Source organism: Mercurialis annua, linkage group LG1-X (genome assembly GCF_937616625.2).
Source record: "Mercurialis annua linkage group LG1-X, ddMerAnnu1.2, whole genome shotgun sequence".
Classification (NCBI taxonomy): domain Eukaryota; kingdom Viridiplantae; phylum Streptophyta; class Magnoliopsida; order Malpighiales; family Euphorbiaceae; genus Mercurialis; species Mercurialis annua.
This window is the reverse complement of record NC_065570.1, coordinates 1,878,244-1,894,986: the sequence shown is the minus strand read 5'-3', so window position 1 is coordinate 1,894,986 and position 16,743 is coordinate 1,878,244. Positions and strand designations below refer to the sequence as shown.

At 34.0% G+C, this 16,743-nt stretch overlaps 3 protein-coding genes across 3 annotated transcripts; all 3 read left to right on the top strand.

The window, feature by feature from the left end:
* Positions 1-702, top strand: LOC130015367 (G-type lectin S-receptor-like serine/threonine-protein kinase SD1-1). The gene is made up of 2 exons (XM_056105341.1): positions 1-15; positions 314-702. Exon 2 carries the CDS (start codon positions 353-355, stop codon positions 620-622), a length of 270 nt encoding a protein of 89 aa, XP_055961316.1. The 5' UTR covers positions 1-15; positions 314-352; the 3' UTR covers positions 623-702.
* Positions 703-1,347: 645 nt separating this feature from the next.
* LOC126660594 (G-type lectin S-receptor-like serine/threonine-protein kinase RKS1) lies at positions 1,348-8,462 on the top strand. The gene is made up of 16 exons (XM_050354163.2): positions 1,348-1,418; positions 1,515-2,784; positions 2,887-3,024; positions 3,117-3,292; positions 3,381-3,591; positions 3,696-3,933; positions 4,087-4,174; positions 4,256-4,302; positions 4,405-4,554; positions 5,074-6,287; positions 6,517-6,651; positions 6,804-7,009; positions 7,093-7,303; positions 7,443-7,680; positions 7,765-7,915; positions 8,016-8,462. The coding sequence occupies exons 1-16, from the start codon at positions 1,413-1,415 to the stop codon at positions 8,307-8,309; spliced, it is 4,773 nt and encodes a 1,590-aa protein (XP_050210120.1). The 5' UTR covers positions 1,348-1,412; the 3' UTR covers positions 8,310-8,462.
* Positions 8,463-13,126: 4,664 nt separating this feature from the next.
* LOC126665213 (uncharacterized) lies at positions 13,127-15,597 on the top strand. Its single transcript, XM_050357936.1, has 3 exons — positions 13,127-13,285; positions 13,765-13,830; positions 14,812-15,597. The coding sequence occupies exons 1-3, from the start codon at positions 13,127-13,129 to the stop codon at positions 15,595-15,597; spliced, it is 1,011 nt and encodes a 336-aa protein (XP_050213893.1).
* Positions 15,598-16,743: the final 1,146 nt, after the last annotated feature.

Sequence of the window (16,743 nt, the reverse complement as noted above, 5' to 3'; positions counted from 1 at the left end):
AGTCTTCGGAACTTAGTAAGTATCAACATTCAAGTTTCAATAGTATTACCAATCTCAGGTTTCATCAACAATGTTAATGGTTTCACCTTAGTGGGTATATGTCTCCCGAGTATGTGATAGACGGACTCTTCTCAGTGAAATCTGATGTGTTTAGCTTTGGAGTGCTGGTTTTGGAAATTGTGAGCGGGAAGAAGAACAGAGGATTTTATCATCCCGGACACGATCTTAATCTTTTAGGACACATAAGCTTATCGCGAGCTCAAAAAATACTTTTTGATGACACTGATTATACTAAAATGTGGTTTTGATACAGGCATGGAGATTGTGGATCGAAGACAAGCCAACGGAACTGATGGATAGTTTGATGGAGCAACCTGTCGATATACAAGAACTGGTGAAATGTATCCATGTGGGTTTGTTATGTGTGCAGCAACGGCCGGAAGATAGACCAACAATGGCTTCGGTCGTAGTTATGTTGGACATCGAGAACCCAATACTGCTGCAGCCGAAGCAACCCGGTTACTACACAGAAAGGTTTTTCACTGATACAGATTCATCATCTACTAATGTGAAGTCTCATACTAGAAATGAAGTCACAGTTACACTACTACAAGGAAGATAAAAATACAAAGTGTAATTATATATCTGTTTGTGCAATTCAAGATTTGATTTTAGTGAATCAGAACAAGTGTGAATTATTCATACTCATCACATTAAAACAGAGGAAATTCATTTGTATATATTAATAAGTTAATAGACTTATTTGACTTGCACATATTTAAAAACTAATTTTTAATTAAAATTATACTAACGGTGTATAGTATCCCTATCGAATAAGTAATTTATTCATCGTTCACTGCACTTCTATTAAATAGTGATTCAAAATGATCCATAAATTGCACATAAATTGCAAATAAAATTATTTTTAATATTAAAATAATTAACATTATTGTTAAGGATATTTTAGATATATATCTAGTTAACCAGCTTTCAAATATGAAAATAAATCTACAATTTGGGACGTCCAAAACAAAAACCAGCCTATCAATAGTCAACAGAAGATGTACATTTCATTATAATTTTATAAAAATAGGCAAAATATAATTTTTAAATAACATTATGTCTATACCTACTATATAGATCCGCCCATACAAATTAGTGGACCGGATATTCATATCCTATTATACATGCATCACGCATATCTATAGTGGTTAAATGTTTTTCAAGCAGATTTTAATAATAATTAAGACTGTCACACATTATTGAGAAAATAATAATCAATTGGTGAGAGCTCACTTACTCAAATAACTAATTCTACTTTGTTTGAACATTATTTTGTTTGATAATAATCAAATCCATGTGTGACAGAAGACCAGTTTCACACTGTTAGTGGGTGGAAATGAAGAACTACTATGAAGGTTCCTTTAAATTATAATTTTTAATACTAATGAAATGGATTCATAAAGCTAGAATTATATTTATTTGGTGTTTATTTCAGCTTATTTTTTTGCTAGATCAATAAAAATATACTTCACACAGCAGAAATGCTTTTGAGTTTGTTGTTTCTAGCCATTCTCTTCACATCTTGTCATTCCATTGACACTATAACCACCAATCACTCCTTAACAGATTCCGATATTTTGGTCTCGGGAAATGGAATATTCGCATTAGGATTTTTTAGCCCCGGAAAATCTAAGTATAGATATGTCGGCATCTGGTATCACAAGCTGCCGGAGCAAACTGTGGTGTGGGTAGCAAATCGGAACAATCCGATTACTCAGTCGTCAGGAGTTCTCTCTATAACCCCGGATGGAAATTTTGTTTTAAATGATGTCGATGATATGAAGTTTCCTGTGTGGTCGACTAATATCTCAACAGGAAGAGTAGAAAGTTGTGTAGCTCGGCTTTTGGATTCAGGAAATCTGGTTCTGCTTCATAATGAAAGTAAAACAATTGTTTGGCAAAGCTTTGATTATCCTACTGATACCATGCTTCCAGGTCTGAAAATTGGTTTGAATAGGAAAATCGGCCTATATAGGTCCTTAACTTCATGGAGATCATTGAATGATCCAGGAACTGGGGACTGGTTGTACAAGCTAAACCCGGATGGCTGTCCGCAGTTCTTTTTGTACGAGGGTTCTTCCCGGATTTGGCGAAGCAGCCCGTGGCCATGGGATCCAGCACCGACGCCTGGCTACTTGCCGACTTCTGCTAACAATCAAGACGAGATATATTACACGTTTATTTTGGACGGGGAGTTTCTTTTATCAAGAATTGTGCTCAAGAGCTCTGGATTGCTCCAACGGCTTACTTGGGACAACGCTTCTGACCAATGGAGAGTCTCCAGGTCAGAACCTAAGCACAAATATGAACACTGTGGACCAAATAGTGTGTTGAACTCTAACAATCTTGATAGTCTTGAGTGCATGTGTCTGCCAGGGTTTGAGCCTAAGTCCTTAAAAAATTGGTATCTCAGAGATGGCTCAGCTGGGTGTGTGAGGAAGCGAGAGAAAACATCGTCGATATGCAGAAATGGAGAAGGGTTTATTAAGGTGAAGCGTGTAAAGCTTCCGGATACTTCTGTAGCAGCTCTAGTTAACGAGAGTTTGAGCAGCACAGAGTGTGAACAATTGTGCCTGAGGAATTGTTCCTGCAAAGCATTTGCATGCTTGGATATTGAGAGGAAAGGCTATGGCTGCTTGACTTGGTATGATGAGTTAAGGGACACAGTGGAGTATACGGAGGGACGAGATATGTATGTTCGTGTGGACGCTGTAGAGCTAGGTATTCCTCTTCTTCCTTTTTAAATTATCATTAATCTCGAATGACTATTTTTTTTATATGAATTTGACATACTTAAGTGGAGTAGTATCTTCTATAACGCAGCTGAGATTGCCAGTAAAAGAGGAAGGTTTTTGGAAAGGAATGGAAAGGTGGTTATTCCAGTAGTATCTGCTGCTTTGAATATGCTTTTAATCTTTGTAATTGCGAAATTTTGGCTAAGGAAGATGAGGAAACGAAAAGGTAAAGAAATAATTATGAGATGTGAAAATGCAAAAATATTGATGAACAGAATGAATAGCTGATCTTTGACTTGCTTTTATGTTCAAGAACAGTGAAGAAAAGACGGACACACGGACTATTATTATCTGCGCTATCGGAAACTGAACTTGCAGAAAGCAGACAACCTTCGGATTTGCCATTTTTCGATCTGTACATTATAGCTACTGCGACTAAGAATTTCAGTCCAGCAAACAAACTTGGACAAGGAGGTTTCGGCACAGTTTATAAGGTATGACCTCATAGTACTTGTTGTGGATTTATAATGGTTTGAAATAGATTACATTTCGGTTTGGAGTAAAAAGCGAAAACAACTTCAGGGTGAGTTGCACAACGGGAGACAGATTGCTGTCAAAAGATTATCGCAGACTTCAGGCCAAGGAATGGAAGAATTCAAAAATGAAGTGATGCTGCTTACAAGGCTTCAACACAGGAATCTTGTGAAACTTCTAGGATGTTGCATTCAAGGGGAAGAACAAATGTTGATCTACGAATACTTGCCAAACAAAAGTTTGGACTACTTTATTTTCGGTAAGTCGGTAACATATTGCTCTACTTTACATTTAGCTACACTAGAATGTTTGTTTCTGAGTTGAAAATGTTTATAACACAATTTTGCTAATTTTTGCTAGTAGATGAGAGTAGAAGATCGGTTTTGGATTGGAGAAAATGTTTTGATATAATAGTAGGAATTGCAAGGGGAATCTTGTATCTTCATCATGACTCGAGATTGAGAATTATTCATAGAGATTTAAAAGCCAGCAATATTTTATTAGATGCCGATATGATGCCAAAAGTTTCAGATTTTGGAATGGCTAGGATATTTTTAGGAGATGAAGTTCAAAATGAGACTAAGCGAGTAGTTGGAACGTAGTAAGTAATGCATGATCAAACACTAGATGTATACAGTACCTACACTTCTACATACCGACACTAAAGATGGTTTTTTTATTGCCTGTACAGTGGTTATATGGCGCCAGAATATGCAGTGTATGGAAAATTTTCAACAAAATCAGATGTTTTTAGTTTTGGAGTTATGTTGCTGGAGATCATAACCGGCAAGAGGAGCAATAATTCATTTCCGGAGGACCCTTCACTGACTTTGATCGGACATGTAAGTAACTAAAAAGCATTCAGATTTACTCTTTACGTAAAATTTACCTCGTTTTCTTTTCTGATGGTGGTGATGACACAGGTGTGGAATTTGTGGAGAGAACGAAGAGCCTTAGAAATAGTTGATTCATCACTAAAAGATTCTGTCATTGCTAGCCAAGTAATCCGATGCATTCAGGTTGGACTACTGTGTGTGCAAGAAAATGCAACAGGTCGACCCACCATGCCAACTGTTGTTCTCATGCTAACAGGTGAAGTGAACCTTCCGTGTCCTAAACAGCCTGCATTCATATTAGGAACAAGTTATAAAGATCCCGATGCATTAAACCCGGGAGTAAATTGTTCTTTGAATCAGGTAACAATCACACGAGTTGTCGCGCGGTAGGGCAACCGTAGTATGTGTAGTTTTTTAATTTATAAATCTTATGCATGTAATCACTTAGATTAGATACTTGTACAAAAATCATTACAGATCTTTTTTATTATATTTTATTTTATGATGTGCTTATTTATTTATTTAAGATATAGAGCCATCTTTGATAATATAAATAAATGACTAATCAAATAACTGGTGGTCACCAAACAAAATACAGATTGCATTAATAATGGTCAAGCCAACATCTTTGGACCAAGGGACAAGAAATAAATATGCAGAGGTGGACCTAACTGAATTTGTTTGTACTCACAATTGAATATTAATTCATGAACAAAAAATGTCAATTTCATTAAGAAAAGGTCGAATCAAATTCTATTATTGACCGTTGGAAGTCAGAACGTCGTTGTCGTTCATTATGAACAAGATATCTTTTACATAAAATAAATTATGGAGCTATTGAAAAACTTCATGGCTGCTCCTAAAAAATTGTTCTTACATTATACACTTATATTCCTCCTATTCAGTTTTTGTAATTCAGATAATATTATTAACACGAATCAGTCTTTCAAAGAAGGCGATCTACTAGTCTCAAGTGGTACTAATAAGTTTGCATTCGGGTTCTTCAGCCCCGGCAGTTCTAGCAAGAAATATCTTGGAATTTGGTTCCATAAAGTTTCAAAAAGATCAGCTGTTTGGGTAGCTAATAGGAACAATCCTGCCAATGGCTCGTCTGCAGTTTTATCGATCAATCAAAACGGGAACCTTGTTCTCTATAATGATCCCAACCAGAAGATCGAAGTCTGGTCTACAAACGTAACAGAGAAGGTAAGAGATGGATGTATAGCTCAGCTCTTGGATTCAGGGAACTTAGTTTTGCTTGAAGCAACAAGTAAAAGAATTGTGTGGCAGAGCTTTGATTATCCCACTGACACCATCATTTCCGGAATGAAACTCGGGCAGAATCAGAAAGCTGGTCTAGAGTGGTATCTAACCTCATGGAAATCACCAGATGACCCTGGAACCGGGGATTACTCGTTTAAACTCGACCCCACTGGCTCGCCGCAATTCATTTTATACAAGGGCTTGAAACCTCACTGGCGAGCCCACGTATGGCCGAAGAGGAAATTCTCCAATGTGTATAGCTATACTTATGTGTTCAATCAACATGAGATGTACTCAATCCACAATTTACTTGATACTTCGGTTATTCTAAGAATAGTGGTGGACCATTTAGGGTTCTTCAAGTGGATAACATGGCATGAGAGTGATGGCCAATGGAAGGACTTCTGGTCTGTGCCTAAATACTCATGTGATTTCTATGGAAAATGTGGTGCTTATAGCCTATGTAGTCCTAGCAATCCTGATATATTTGAATGTTCTTGTTTACCTGGATACGAACCTAGGTCTCCGCGTGATTGGTATTTCAGAGACGCATCGCACGGATGTGTCAATAAAAGGTTAGAATCTTCCTCAGTTTGCGGACATGGAGATGGTTTTGTGAAGCTCAAGAATGTGAAGTTAGCAGACACTTCGAAAGCAGCTTGGATTGCCATGAATCTGAGCCAGGTGGAGTGTGAACAAGAATGCTTGAGGAATTGCTCTTGCTCGGCTTATTCAATGGTACAAAAGGATCGTAAAGAGAAAGGCTGTTTGGTATGGTACGGAGAGTTAATAGACACGGTAGATCATATGGATGACGACTCAGATATGCATGTTCGTGTTGATGCAGTTGAATTAGGTATGTGAATTCCTACTTAGAAATTTGAATATTGACACAATTAATTAAGCACACACGTCACAGCTAAATGGTAATTTTCTGGAAAAGATAATCAAACTCAAACCAACATAAGCCTCAATTTTGTTTCTTTTACTACCCTTGTCTTACGCTAACTCCTCGGCTTGAAGCCTGAGAAAAGTGATATATTTATTTTCGGTCTAAGTATCGTTTTCTTTTCCCATTGGTACAGCTAATATTCATGCAAGAAAATCAAATGGTTTTCTTGGAAACAAAGAGCAGGAAATTCTAGTATTGTCTGCAGGTGCAGCATGGTTTACAATTCTTTTCTTCGTCTATTTGTGGTTTAGGAGGAGAAAAAAGAAAGGTAAACAACACGCTTAAATCACGGAATTGTGCATTTTATCTGCTAAGTGGATCTAGATAGTGAAACATGCAATTACTGTGAAACTAAGTAAAGACAAAATATATCATAAAGAATTTGCATTAAGCATTTGTTTTCAATTTGTTCAAGGACAGGTCTGAAGAAAAAACTGGGAGACAGAGTGTTTGATCCTAAGAGTGGTTCGATCTACTACAAAAATACCATAGTGGCGAATGAGCTAGAGGGGGATATTTGTCCTCCAGGCATAGCGTATTTCGATCTCAGCAGCATAATTGCTGCCACCAACAATTTCTCTCCAGCCAACAAACTTGGAGAGGGCGGTTTCGGCTCAGTTTATAAGGTGGTATCACTACACGTATCTGAATAATTATTGGCTTGTCTATGCTTGCTTTGGCTCACTGACTCTTGCAAACATAATTTCAGGGTCAGCTTACAAATGGACAAGAAGTGGCTGTAAAACAACTATCTGAAAACTCAGTGCAAGGAATAGAAGAATTCAAAAACGAAGTGATGTTGATCGCGAAGCTTCAACACAGGAATCTTGTAAAACTTTTAGGATGTTGCTTTGAGGGAGGAGAGCAAATGTTAATTTATGAATATTTGCCGAACAAAAGCTTGAACTTATTTCTTTTCGGTAAGTCTTTTTTAATGCATCTATTTCTCTGTGTTCAATTGGTTTTTTAATCTACAAATGTTTGATGGCATAAATGGCCAAGCTGCATAGACACTATCTGATACTAATCCTAATAAAAATATCCAAAATGTTGCATCAGATGAAAATAGAAGGTTATGCCTAGATTGGAGAAAACGCTTCAATATTATAAATGGGATTGCTCGGGGTATTCTATATCTTCACCAAGACTCAAGGTTGAGAATCATCCACAGAGATCTAAAAAGCAGCAACATTCTATTGGATGAAGAGATGAATCCAAAAATTTCAGATTTTGGCACGGCTAGAATATTCAGAGCTGATCAAATTCACGACAAGACAAAAAGAGTGGTCGGAACCTAGTAAGTATAAATCCTGATGCAATTCTCGATCACTATTTATAACTTGAATACATTTTAAGCCTGTTTCAATATCTTCTTATGCAGTGGTTATATGTCGCCAGAATATGCAGTATTTGGTAAATTTTCAATAAAATCCGACGTCTTTAGCTTCGGGGTCATAGTTTTGGAGATTGTAACCGGCAAGAAGAACAACGAATCTCAAAAAACTAATACTTCCCTGAGCTTGATAGGGCATGTAAGTAAACGGCACATTTTAAAACCGAATCATCCAAGCTATTTTATTTCTTATCCTCTACATTCAACCTAACGCTACGAATCTACATCGACACATACAGGTTTGGGATTTATGGAGAGAAGACAGAGCATTAGAGATAGTTGATTCATTACTAGACGGATCATATTCGCCAGATGAAGCATTGAGAAGCATTCATATCGGGTTGTTATGTGTGCAAGAAAATGTTGAGGACAGACCAACTATGTTAGAAGTTGTTCTGATGTTAAGTAGTGAAGCAACTCTTCGAGCTCCTAAACAACCGCCTTTTGTTTTCTCAGCATCTTCCGACAAAACTAACATTTCGGGATCTAGTTCCATAAATGAGGTTACTATCACTAAATTCGAAGCTCGATAGAGATATAACTCTCACTAATTGTAGGAATGTGATTACTTTTTTACCTGGGATTCTGTAATTTATTGTATAAATTCCAAGTATAATCAATCTAATTGGGATTTTTTGTGCTTAAGATTGTAGCTTATCTATTATCAGGGCTTGAAATTTGTTACAGATCACAGAATTCACTAGTTCCATTCTAGGCGGCACGGACACAGACACGGGAAATGGGACACTGCACACGGACGCGGCGAAACAATATTAGTTTAAAGTTTTCTATATTAAAAATGAAGTTTCATATCCAAAACGCTAATTCCGACACGCTAATGAAGTGTCCGTGCTACCTACGTTGCATTTAAAGACTATTTACAATTTATATGAATGTGTTACACACATAATGAATTTTATCTAATGAATTCTAATCGTTACAACGGATATTATATGGATTTATACTTTTAAAAACTTTTAAAACCTTGAAAACGAACGTATAATAAAAGAAATTAATCAGAAATTACCCACATTACTGATGAAGATTGTCCTTGAACTGGCGCGGTGGCCGGAGAAGATGGTAGATGTTGTCGAGCAGCATTGCATGGTGGTGGTGATACAATGACTGCTGACAAGTGGCGTTTATTCAAATATTAACACGGCCGCCGTTGCACATTATTTAATTCACAGACTTTCAATATCCTCTTAGAAAGTCCCTGCCATTTTTAAAAGGCTTAATCACTTAAAAACCACCCACCTTAAACTTTTTTTTCATTTATGACTTAGGAAAAAATTCATTTATACCCTGACGTATGTGTTTATGTTTCACCCCTATCCCGAGACACTAAATTAATCTCTTTTCATTTAGAAAAAAGTTTAAAATAGTCCTTCATTTAAAAAAAAAATCATTTCTAATTAAACTCTAATTAGCTTAGGTTAAAAATGAAAAACTATTTTAAATTTTTTTTCTAAAAGAAAAGAGGTTAATTTAATGTCTCGGGGTAGAGGTGAAACATAAATACATACGTCAGGGTATAAATGAATTTTTTCCTAGGTCAGGGTATAAACGGAAAAAAAATTCAAGTTGAGTGGTTTTTAAGTAATTAAACCTTTTTATAATATCCCCTTAAAAAGTATTATTTGAAATTTTAATACTCTTTAGTTTAAATTTAATTTATTTTATTTTAGTATAGTTTTAAAATAAAATTATAAATAATTTTGAAACAACAAATGCTATTAATAGATGTGTTGATAAGAATAAGAAAATATGGATCTTGATCCATAAATAAAATGTACTTATAGAATTTACTTTTTTTTTTTATGATTGGAGGGGGAGTGTTTGTGGGAGGAAATGTACTTATAACTTTAACAATTTGTTGCCCATCGTTTCATCATTTGAGCTACAACGTGTTGGTCTTATAGAACTTACTAAATGACATGAGGCGAGTGGTTATTATTAACTTATTAGTCGGTAAGTCTATGCATTTGTATGAAATTAAAATTAATATCTAATTTAATAAATTTTTAACAATAATATAACGTGTGTCCAAAAATTTATAACTTGCAAATTAATAAAAAATTATTCTAATATTCTAGCAATGAATTATATTGAAGAATTGATATATATAAATACATGAACTAAAGGCTTAAATACTTTAAAAACCACCAATTTTCGTGTGTTATTTATATTTAACACAAACTTTTAATTTTAGCATATAAATACAGGAACTATCTAATTTTTGCAATAATAATACGTGTTGGGTTTTCTTGGTTCATAACGCAGCGTAATTTTAGAAATTTTATCTAAAACCCAAAACAAAATTCATGTAATTCGAATAAATAGATTAACAACAAAATTAATACTTACTTGTATGTCGAATTCAAACAGCAATGTAGGAAGGAAGGAGGTGGTTCACTTTGGTGATACCTGACCTCGGATCAGAAACGCCTCCAAAAAAATGCATCCTCTACGAGTATCCACACGAAAAGATCTTTAGCCAAAATTAGTGCTTTTGTGCTAGCACTATTGCTTCACAAGCAATTTCGGTTTATTTAGTTATTTAGTGAATAATGAATTTCGTTATTCTCAAACCCATTCTTTAATGTGTATTTATAGTCATACAACAACACTAGAGTTTGAGACAAATTCGTATTTTAATCTCATTGTAATATATATATATATATATTACGAATTATATATATAATAAACTATTAATCACTTAATTCCACTGGACTTGTACAACCCATAACTGTTTTGGGCGTGTTTTTAGTGTGCGACCTTGTAGGTTCATATAACGTTGACAATAGGCGGGAAATCCCTATTTCGGCCCACAAGTCATAAGCGGCCTCTAGCAAGACATTATGACTACCCAAATTATATGAATATCGATTATCCGATTTAACCAGTTACAATAATATTTTAATCCCTTTGTCACTCGATATCCTGATTGAATATAAGGCATAGTTCTGTCATCCTTATAACATTCAATCATTAGTTTCTTGATTCCAAGTAGACCGAAAATGATAACTCTTTATCAATTCATTTAGCATGGTCATGCATTTCCTTCAGTCTATCTTCTTCAAGGGGCTCATATATATCTTGCTCAAATAAATGAGGCACAAATTCCTTCTCAGTCACTCACATTTCTCACATAGTTACTTTCATATCCAATGACAATCTATTCCATTATCCTGATAAAGATAATGCATGACAGTATCAAAATATGAAATAGTTATGTAGAAATCCATGATGATTTTAAGGTCAAAGGATTATACTAATAGAACTGTAATGAGAATTACTTATGACAGTGATCTATGTAGTATTCTCAAAGTGTGTCATCCAATGCCTTATTTCTCAAATAGCACCTATGATTTGACTTAATATCTCATATACATGATTAGTAAAATATAATCATCAGTCAACATCATACTAGTCTCAATGTTCTATTAAGACTGGGGATAGATGGAATATAATTTTTTATTAAAGTTAAGTGTTCTACTATCAAGTCATATACTTGATGACCTTAGAAATAATTAACCATTCAAGTATTTTAATCATAACATAAAATGATAAAAAAACAGCCAATCAATAAATAAGAAAATGATAAAGTCAGCACATGATCAAACATGATTGACCTAGTGCATCTCACTAACAATACGAACACCGTTTTTGACCTAAAATGGCAATTTTTTTTTTGTAAATACACACGTGGTCTTATATGCATAAAATAAATACCAAAAAATAACTTCTAATAAATACCAAACAATCAAAAATCTTTTTTTTTTTGAATTTTTCAAACCCAGAGAGTAACTCATCTGAGTTCTTCATCTAGGTTCAAATCCAGACGATTTCTTCGTATAGGTTTGAACCCAGACGAAGGAGACACATCTCCTTCGTCTGGGTTCATACCCAGACGAAAACATGTTCTACGAACCTGGCCGAGTGGATTAGCCAGAATCAGAAGAATGGCATTTACTAGATCAATATACCAAATTTGAATAGTTAGAAACAAAGCTGTTTTCGAGAAGGAAAAGAATTTTGTAATGGTGATCTATTCCTGAATTAGACACGGTGTGTTATTGGAGATGTATTCTAGGCGTAGCAGTTCCGAGAGATTCCTGAAGCTTTATTAGAATTTTCAAAGAATGTAGTTGGCTTGGTTTTAGTAGTTTACCTAGTTTGTCTTGATGTGTGTTGTTAGCAAGTTTTTGTAGGTTGTATGTCTTGTTCTGGTGGTTGTAATACGTTTTTGAGCTTAATATAATTTGCGTTCCATCAAAAAAAAAGTAACAGGTGCCTAAATTCATGGGAATTACAGTAATTTTTTCTATATACAATTGCATCATTATCAGATTTCTGCAATTGCAATGGTAAGCATCGCTAGTTTTATTTTCAAAATATAAAATGATCCATCCAATAATAAATTATTTTAACCCAGACAGATCTCCTTTGTCTCGGTTCATACCCAGATGTGCTCTTCATTTGGGTTTGAACCCAGACGAAGAACGAACCCAACTGTTCTTCGTCTTGGTTCAAATAATTAATTTTTTATTTATTATTTAAGTGTGTTTTTTCTATTTTTGATGTTTATAAAAAACTTAATTTTATTAAAATTGATCCCGTAATATTTCGTGAAAATTAATTCCATAAGAATTTGTAAAAATTGATTCCGTAAGAATTTGTAAAAATTGATTCTATAAACAAATTAATTTTTAAAAGATTTTTTATTATTTTTTATGTTTAATGAAAAAAATAAAAAAAATTAAATAAGAAAACGATGACGTGGCAAATGAACAGGCGTGACTCGGCTTCCGGCAAGTCACGTAGGATAAAAGTCACCGGATTTCATTTAGTGATCGCCGGAAGTTACTAATCACAAAGTGTAGTTATCATTTTGAAGAAAAAAATTGTTCGATGACCATTTTATAACTTGGAGAAAGTTGAGTGACCTCTAGAATCTTTAATCCATAAAAACTATAGAGAAGTTTTTTTAATAGACCCCACGTGATAACAAATCAATCTCATTGTACCATAGTTAAAATAAGGATAATTACATTAGCAGTATCTGAACTTTTTCGTATCATTTTTTCATCTTTTAAGAAATGTATCAAATGGATATTCTTATCTATTTTTCAATCATTAGACTACCAACAAATATAAAGAAGTTGGATATGTCGAAGGCCTACGACAGGGTAGAATGGCAATATCTACGACACATGATGACGGTGCTGGGCTTTTCAACAACATGGATCTCTTGGATTATGGAATGTGTTACAACAGTTTCGTACTCTATTAATATTAATGGTGAACCGAGAGGTTATTTTAACCCATCACGTGGACTACGACAAGGATGTCCATTATCTCCCTGTGGCGAGCGTTGTCGAATTGCATTGCTGTCCGAGCAAATTTGATGTGTCGCATGCCAAATATGAACTCGATATGTCTTATGTGTAACCAAGAGGAAGAAACTGCTGTACATCTCCTTACAAATTGTCCTACAGCTAAACAGGTATGTATTTTAACTAAAATTTATGCCTTTAATTTTATAAATAGATTCAGATTTTTTACATTGGTAGTATAATGCTGTAAACAGTTCAAATAAATATAATCATTGAATGGAGCTAATAGACATAAGAGTAAACTTTTACATATGAATCTAGGATCAAAATAAAATATAACCCATTATATTGCATCAGGCTAAAAGTAAACAAATCATCAAAAGCTAACTAATGGACTCATATCGTTTTTAATAAATTGTTGAATGAAACTTATAATATATTAGCAGCTTTTTGTTTCATTAGTAGCAACTATTCTCAAGATAAAATTGAAAAATAAGTATGTTTTTAGATCATTAACTGTATGCATTTGCTTTATTTTTCTATTGCTACACACAATATGGTAGATTTGTGTGTAAGTTACCATTAAAGTCTACAGATTCGTTTTTTTTTTCCTGTTACTTTCTAAACAAAAGTAATCATAAATTGTTAGGAATCTTATTATATGGTTTCAGTTACAGTTTCAGTTCCTATTATTGGTAGTGTAGTTATTGTTGATGTTTGAACATATAACTAATGGTTGCAAAAATCTTATTCTGGTTTATGTTGATATGGGTGTAAAGTGTACATAACTACAATTTTTAGGATTATAGTTGTCCATTGTAGTTTTTTTTTATCATCATCTGTTGTAATCTTGGACGCTGATTGCACGGGATGTTTAAACTGATGAATTGCTTTGTCATGTAATGTATGCGAGTCCAAGTGGATAAAATCTAAATTAAAGATAACACATTATATTGTATCAGGCTAAAAGTTATCAAATCACCAAAAGCTAACTTATGGATTTATATTTTCTTTTAATTATTTGTAAAATCTTTTTAAGTGATTAGGCAAGATTAACTTGTTTAGACTAATGGATTATATCGCCTAATTTATGCTGAAGATATAAACTCACTTGTTTAAGTACATCAAGTATATTGTTAAAGGATTACATTCTAACCTGTAGTAAGATTGGTTCAGTCTAACTTACTTAGACACACAAACTAAATATACAAGAATTGCTCTTGTCTAGTCTATAAGTATGATGTAGTTAGCTGCGTTGGAAATAACATGGGTTGAAAGTTACAACACAGAGAGTACTTAAGGCCTCAGTACACATGAACTATAGGAGAAATGCAAAATTATATACCGATTAACAAAGTTTAGGTGTAGCATGGAATTGTAATGTCCTTTTATACCTGCTAATTCCATAAAACCAACATGTATTGATACTCAAATCCAGCCTATAATACTCATATCCATGTTCACCTAAGTATTCAAGCCTTTAGGTAATTACAGGCATGTTAAACTCAAGACTTCGTTAATTATAACTTCAAGGTCAGTAGGAGAGATTAGGAGTTGATGTTCTAATCAACTCCTAGGAATAGATAGAGTACTGCTGTTTTATAATTTTTAAGAATTCTGATATGCTTCTATATAATGTGTTATTTACAACTAACATTTGGTGTTAACTATCGTTCATTTTGTGACTGAAAAACAGGTTTGGTATGAATCAAAATTTAGTCTTCGATCCAATCTGTTGCCTCAAAACTCGCTAGTTGACTGGTGGAATGCCTTAACGAGCGACTTAATACAGTTGGGAAGAACTAGAGAAGATGTTGCTTCTTGTGCTTTTATCCTCTGGAATATATGGAAAGCACGTAATGATGTGGTCTTCAATCAAAATCACTTACTGGCATCAGAAATTGTTGATAAGGCATACAACCAACAACGAGAATATACAAATGCTTTAAAGAAGAGACATAATTTAGATGCTATGCCAAGTAGTGTTACAACGGCGCGGACTATTCTATCTTTGTGGTTACCTCCGCCAACAGGTTTTCATAAAGTTAATTTTGATGGTGCTATTGACATGAATTCCAAGATAGGTGCGATTGGTTTTGTAGTCAGTGATTGTGCAGGTAACATTATATTGGCTGGTGCTAGACGTTTTCCTGGCATAGTGGTACCGATTACAATAGAGGCATTGGCGCTTCGGACATCAATGGAGGAGGTGTTACTACCAGGATATAAAGACATAATCTGTGAGGGAGACTGTCAGATTCTGATAAATGCTGTTAATTCCTCCTCTAGTGATGACAGAGATGCCGGGGTTGTTCTTGAAGATATTCTTAGTCTAATTTTCCATTTTTCGGAAATTAGATTTTCATATGTAAACCGGGAAAACAATTGGGTAGCCCACATGGTGGCTAGAAAAGCCCTTGTCGATGACTGCTTCTGCAGTACTCATCATTCTGTTACGAATTGGCTCACTCAAATGTGTTGAGGAGTCGTTCATTTATGTATTTCTCACATTATATTTAATGAAATTGAGCCTTTGACAAAAAAAAAATTACATATATATAAGTGTGTGTTATTGTACATACTCATTATTATTTTTTACAAATACATCATGTATATATATCTATGTGAAACGAGACTTTTATCTTTAGCATGTCAATGACCAAAAGAACAGTTAAAAATAATAGTTTGATATACCAATATAGTCTTTTCTAAAAGTTCGAGTAAAAAAATTGAATACCACTTATATACTTTTTACAATGATGTTATTTTATTTATAAAGGTTTATACATTTAAAAATGTATTATTATGAGGGTGGCAGGTGGGCGTTGTCTAATTAAAATTTTATCCATATTTCAATCATTTGTTAAAGAATTTTCTTGGAACATGGACCATAAATTACTAATTATATATTCGCTTCTATAAAAAAACATGGCCTAATGCCTTAAAATACCACAATTTTATAGTCTTTTCCGACTATATGCTGATAGTGAAAACTTGTCAATTTTATCATATGTTGTATTTTATCGTTTCAATTATATTCTAATTTTTTTTAATTTTTAATTTTTGAGAAAATAACAAGAAAGCCATAATAATTACCCACTTTTTCACATAATACAACTTTAATTTATTTGTTTACTTTCTTACAATTATTCTTTCATAAAATACCATCTTTCATTATTATTTTCAACCACCACCACCTTCTTTCCAAGACAACATGTGTCTACCAAATCACATATGTGTTTACCAATTTCTTTTTCTCCACGTCATTTTCATCTTTTGCCTTCTCTTTCATCTTTCTTTTTTTTTTTGAAATTGCAGGTGAAAAAAAGAAGAAGGAAAACACCATAACACAACCAAACAATAAAAAAGATGAGCCAGCAGCTCTTTGAACTCAACAATGGAACCATTCATCTCCATCTCACCAACTATGGTGCCACCATCACTTCCCTCTTTGTTCCCGATAACCAAGGTTGCTTTTAACAATTCAATGAATTTTGTTTCTTGATTGATTTCGCATTACAGGGAAGCTTGATGATATTGTTCTCGGGTTTGATTCAATCGAAGCCGATATGGTCAGTTTTATCTATTCTATCAATGATCCTAATCAAAAACGAAATCAAAATTAGGC